General features: G+C 35.1%; 1 protein-coding gene across 1 annotated transcript; it reads left to right on the top strand.

The window, feature by feature from the left end:
• Positions 1 to 1,019: 1,019 nt before the first annotated feature.
• LOC134240015 (uncharacterized) lies at positions 1,020 to 5,115 on the top strand. The gene is made up of 4 exons (XM_062722135.1): positions 1,020 to 1,054; positions 3,419 to 3,696; positions 4,084 to 4,286; positions 4,375 to 5,115. The coding sequence occupies exons 1-4, from the start codon at positions 1,020 to 1,022 to the stop codon at positions 5,113 to 5,115; spliced, it is 1,257 nt and encodes a 418-aa protein (XP_062578119.1).
• The last annotated feature ends 573 nt before the right edge of the window (positions 5,116 to 5,688 follow it).

The following is a 5,688-nucleotide window of genomic DNA, read 5'->3' as shown; positions in this document are numbered from 1 at the left end:
CATAAACCGCTGCACAGAATTTCATCAAACTTTGCAGATATTTAGGACACAATTTTAGATGTGCATATTACCGGAAATTCCGATTTTTTCATTTTTTCCGGGATTTTCAGCACTTTGAGTTTTGGGGGAGCGTGGGGTATGTGAGCGTGCTCACCTTTTCTTTCATTTTTGGAGTAAAATGATACTGCAAGAATAATCTGAAATCTTGATGACGTCACAATGCTACATGACATCATCATGTCTATAGATTTATCGCTAGAAATCAAAATTGGCGGCAAAAATTGCATGAAATTTTTCCGAGGGTGGATAGTATACACTTATCCACTGGTTGTGAGTGGGATAGCTCTTTTATCAAACCCGCGACAGAGAACTATTCCCCGAGGGCTTGCTTTCCTGTCAAGAGCTATCCCACTCACACCCAGTGGATAAGCGTTTTATTATACTGATGTATAATATAATTTCTGCGGTTTAAATTTTTTTGGAGTGAGATAATACTGCAAGAATAATCTGAAATCCTGATGACGTCACAATGCTACTGAAGTCATTATGACATCACCTGTCGATAGATTTAACGCTGGTAATCAAAACTGGAGGCAAAAATTGTATGAAAATTTTCCGAGGATGGATAGCAAAAACTATACCCCGGGGTATAGCTTTGCTATGCGTGAACCATAAAAGATGGCTATTTTACCTTCTGAACTTTATATAGCAAACATTTTAACAGAAGCATAATAACAAAAATTATACCCCGGGTATAGCTTTGCTATGCGTGAACTATAAAAGATAGTTAGGAAATATTTTAGCAGAAGTATAATAAATTGTTTTAAACCAGGGGAAAATTTCATATTCCCTTATAGTACAACACGGGGAAGACTGTCAGGCAATGACTTGTACAATGGAGTGGGGTAAACTCAAATTTTACTGTTGTTAAACATTTGTTTGTAAATGTGAGCATAGAATCAGTAGATAATGACTTAAGTATTGTTTTAGGTGTGTGAAAGTGCTTGGGAAAATGCAACATGTCTTTCCGAGAGGGATTTGAAAAACTTCTCAGGTATGTTAAGGTTAAAACAAGTTGCTGTCCTTTAAAAAAGGACTGCAACACCTGGACCATATGCATGTTTTTTCTAACCGAAATTCAATTGAGAAAATTTCTAGGTGTAGGGAATACATGTAGGTTTGTTCACATTTTCTACAATAATCTGCCTACTTATGAGTGATTGTAGTCTCAAAGCAAATTTTTAAAATTTATCTCTGATTAGCAACCTTCGGTTTTGTCAGGTTAAAAATTCGGTTATTTTGATACGTGAAACCCATACTGACTGGGATTTGACACCTGTTCTGGATTAATACGGAAGAAATATTTCATGGGAAAATAGAGATCTGATGGTTCACGAGTAGCACAGCTCTGTAGTACGAAGATTTTTTGTCGGAGCCCCCCTCCCCCCAGCACACATTAAAAGCCGCTGCTACAGACCTTTATCAAACGATATTTAGATTGCTGAAATATTAAATTATTTTACGAGCCTTGATGTACAAAACTAATGATGGTGAAAACTTGTTCTATCTTTTTAAAGTCGTTGTATGACGTTTTACATTCAAGTTGTTAAACTACATGTATTTATATATACTGCAACTTCTTCATACTTTTTAAAATGCTTGTACCGTAGAATCAATGTTTAGTTTGTATTTAAAAGTTAATGTAAAAGAGAGAAAATCGGATCTGCAAATGAATAAGTAAATACGATATACAGATTTAAAAGCGCGATTTGCCAATGAATGGCATGTTTTCATTCGAATAAGGCGAATTATTCTACGGGCAAGTTACCTAAGGCGCGAACTCTCTAGCATTCTCGCGCATGCGTAGCCTGTCGTTTGCCCATGGCATCCGGTTTAACCTCGCTTATATATTTACTGCGTGGACCTCAGGGTCCACGCTACCAAATATTCTACTTGCCTATATGCTATGACGTCACAGTAAGCTTATGACATGAACTTCAGAGATAACTGTTTCTTTAAATCGATATTTTGAGGTCACAAAATGAATCAAAATATGCAGAGGCATATTATTAACAGAATCTTGTCGTTTCTGGGTCTGTGTATTTATCACAAGGGTTAAATACCAAACTCGTGACGTCATAACTGTTGATCAGTATTAGCAGAGTGAAAGTGAAACGTAACGAGAATTCATGTAAACAAACAGAAGAAATCGGAGATTAAAAGCATTTAGAATGAATATCAAGTGTGATTCATGTGGGAATAATGCTTATGAATAAGGCATGCTAATATAATTATACAATTTCTAGATCTTCGTTCAATAAAAGCAGACACTACGCCGCATACGTTGAAACTTAATTTTTGTTTCTATCTAAAGTTTTTATTCTATTGTTTTTGGGAAGTGCTGCTAGAATCGTATTGTTAACGGGAATTGATGCATTTTTTTCGATCTTGTGAACAAAATGTAAAAAGTTTTGGAAGGTTTCGTCCAAAAGTGTTGAATAATTATTTTTATGATAGGACAGTAATGTTCTAGCACCATTTTTCATGGTACAATTTTTTTTGCATAACTATTATTAAATTTTACTTTTTCATTAAGGCATATTTTCTAATTATAGACGTCATATGGTGACGTTGTGGTATAGTGCTTCCTAAAGTAGAAGTCCCGTTGAAGTCTATAGAATGCATAATGATAGCAAAAGTTTTATCTATGACTTTTCCGATTTATTAGTATTACATGTTATAAAAAAGTGTTAATTCGCAGAATTCTGATCCATGTGCTGCTTTAAAATATCTGCGTTGCTCTTTCGAAATGTACATGTAGTATTTTTGTAATAATCTATAATGCAACTCATTTAGCTGATCGGTTGGTTCGTCAATCACGTTAGTGCCCCATGTAGCATGTAAATTTAAACTAAAGTCACAGAAAATAGTTTCCTCGACCTGTTCTAATAGATATTAAGAAAGTAAATCAATGAAGATAAATATGTAATCATTTCTCTGAGGACGAATGTAGATATTCTTACATCATCATGTAGCTTCGGAGTACACATGCATATGCTTGTATAACAAACAAGACAAAACTTGGCCCCGGAAACTTGAGAAGTAAAAAAGGTGCCCAGAAGAAGTAAGCATCCAAAAGTTAACATGCACCAACCCAACAATTCTTAATGAGACCATAATTGATCACTTATAGTCTTTTTATGTCTACAGGGAACAGAAACATAGATTTAAGTTACTGGACATTTTAGGAAAATGCATTTAAAAAAAAAAATATCAGATTGAACAATCCGAGGTTTTTGATTCGTGATATGTTCCAATAATGGTATCTTTCAGTCTCTCATTTAAAGACTATTTGTATTAAATTATTCCAATACATTACCTGTACATATACAATGAAAATGAATTTTATTTTATACAGTTGGACTTGCAAAGCCCTTGGTATGGACGATTTCAGCAGACAGTGTATGGTACAGACATGCACTGTTTGTAATGGGGACACAGAATTCTATTGCAAGACATGTGAAAGTAACCTATGTCTACAGTGTAAAGAGAGACACAACAGTTATCTAGACACAGTGTGCCATGATGTTGTGATTTATAGAGAGAAATTTGAAAGCATCCAAAAAGCTGAGAGTTGTGGAAGACATCCAGAAATGTTATATGAAATGTACTGTCAGTCTTGTGAACTTCCTGTCTGTAATCTATGTACGGAACATAGAAATCACGAAAAGCTGGATCTTAAAGCTGCTTATAGTAAAACTCGACAGCAACACAAAGAAATTATTCACAAAATAAGAAGCGAGATTCTGCATAGAAACTATAGTGTCTTATCACGGATTCAGAATCACACGAAAACATGCAATTTGAAGATCTCAGGTATTCAATCAGCAATGTCCTCAAAAGCTACAAGACTAAAGAGTCTAACTGATACTGTGTTGTTAAATGATATAAAAAAATGCAGCCTCATTTTGTTTCAAACACTGCAACATCAGAAGTCCAAACTAAATACATTTCTTGCTAAATCGGAATACTGTGAACACCGAAGTGAGCATTTACTGTACAGACCTGTACAATTCCTTTTAGTCTACAAGAAAACTTTAATCAACAAGATCAAAGCAACTGCACAGGTAAAGCAGGTGCCTCTTTTGTCAATAAGTGATAATTTAAAAAAAGCTGATGTGAGTCTGTTATTAAAAGAAACCCAAAGTGAAATCATGAAAACAGAAATAGTAAATGAACAGCTGCTGAAAATGGTGTCTAAACCTGTGTTAAAAAGATCAGTCAAAGTAAATGATATCAGTTATGTTTGTCATATTTCTATTGTGACACCAGATAAATTCTGGGTCAGTGATTGGAACAATCTCATCTTGACAGACACATCTGGTAAAACTCTTCAGAAAGTTACAGACAAAGCTGCATTTCCAGGTGTACACACAGTATCAAAAGCTGGAGAACTTCTATATTGACATCAAAGGAGATGTCAAAATTCAAACAGACAGCCAATCAAAGGTCATGCGAATGGAGAGAACAGAATCACCAATCAGTCTCCACTACTGTGCCTTCGCTGGTGACATTCTTCTTGGTTTTAGGGGATTTCATACAAAAGTTAATATTTCTTATGCAGGCATAGTAAAGCAGTATGACAGCATTGGGGAAGAAATCCAAACACTCCAATTTGACCACAAAGGTGAAAATTTATTTGGAGATCCAAGGTACCTCACAAAAAATTGCAATGAAGATATCATTGTGTCAGATTATACTTTCAATGCTGTAGTCGTGGTTGACTCGGCGGGCAAACATCGGTTCTCTTACACGGGACCTCCACCAGGATCAGGACTGAAACCAGGACTACTACCTCAAGGAATCTGTACAGACGCCCTGTCACACATCCTGGTGGTTGATACCCTCACTGACACTGTACAGATGATTGACAAGGATGGTAATTTCTTGTCCATCCTGTTGACCAAACCAGGGAGTATACATGAGCTGTATGGTCTGGCCTATGATCACAAAACTCATCTGCTTATTGTTGGGCGTGGATCATCAGAATGCACCGACATAGTGTCTGTATATAGATACATAGAAAGGCAAAACTACGTTTTGACTGATACATAAGATAGGTACATGTCTTAATTCTCTATGTGCATTATTTACAAAAATGATATACTGTAAATGTATTATATTTAGCGTGTACGATATTTGGCGGGAATTGATTTTTGAACGAGTTAGCGTACGGTAGATTTGATTTAGCGTATTTCTCAATGTTCTTATGTATATATGTGCAAGACAGTTAGCGTTATACTTGAATTAGCGAAAGCTCCTTTCCGCCAAAAGCGCTAATTAGAATACACAGCCAAATGTAAAACATTTACAGTATGTATTGTTTATTTATATGTTATTACTTTTCTGTTTTCTATTGAATTGATTCAAAACTGTAGATTTGAACATTGTTTTTAATTGCGGAGGATATCTGTCCATATCTTTTATAATTAGGGCTTTTCGACTTTTGTCGAAAAGACCTATTGTTTTCGTCTTGTTTATTATTATTATTAGGGCTTTTCGACTTTTGTCGAAAAGACCTATTGTTTTCGTCTTTTTTATTATTCTTTTTCTGAACACTTTTCTGTCACAGATTCAAGGAGATCCTTTTTAAATATACATTTTATTTTATAACCATCTTAAAGATCA

Source organism: Saccostrea cucullata, unplaced genomic scaffold (genome assembly GCF_032062105.1).
Source record: "Saccostrea cucullata isolate Sc308-1 unplaced genomic scaffold, CSIRO_AGI_Scuc_v1 ctg3594, whole genome shotgun sequence".
Classification (NCBI taxonomy): Eukaryota; Metazoa; Mollusca; class Bivalvia; order Ostreida; family Ostreidae; genus Saccostrea; species Saccostrea cuccullata.
Note: the sequence above shows the minus strand (reverse complement) of the source record. Positions and strands in the feature narration are given on the sequence as shown.

Bases quoted from the DNA above. Each gene is read 5' to 3' on its own strand.
- LOC134240015 (XM_062722135.1), top strand. From the start codon at position 1,020: ATGTCTTTCCGAGAGGGATTTGAAAAACTTCTCAG. The intron at 1,055-3,418 runs GTATGTTAAGGT...TATTTTATACAG, and splicing joins GGATTTGAAAAACTTCTCAG to TTGGACTTGCAAAGCCCTTG. The intron at 3,697-4,083 runs GTAATCTATGTA...AATTCCTTTTAG, and splicing joins GTCTTGTGAACTTCCTGTCT to TCTACAAGAAAACTTTAATC.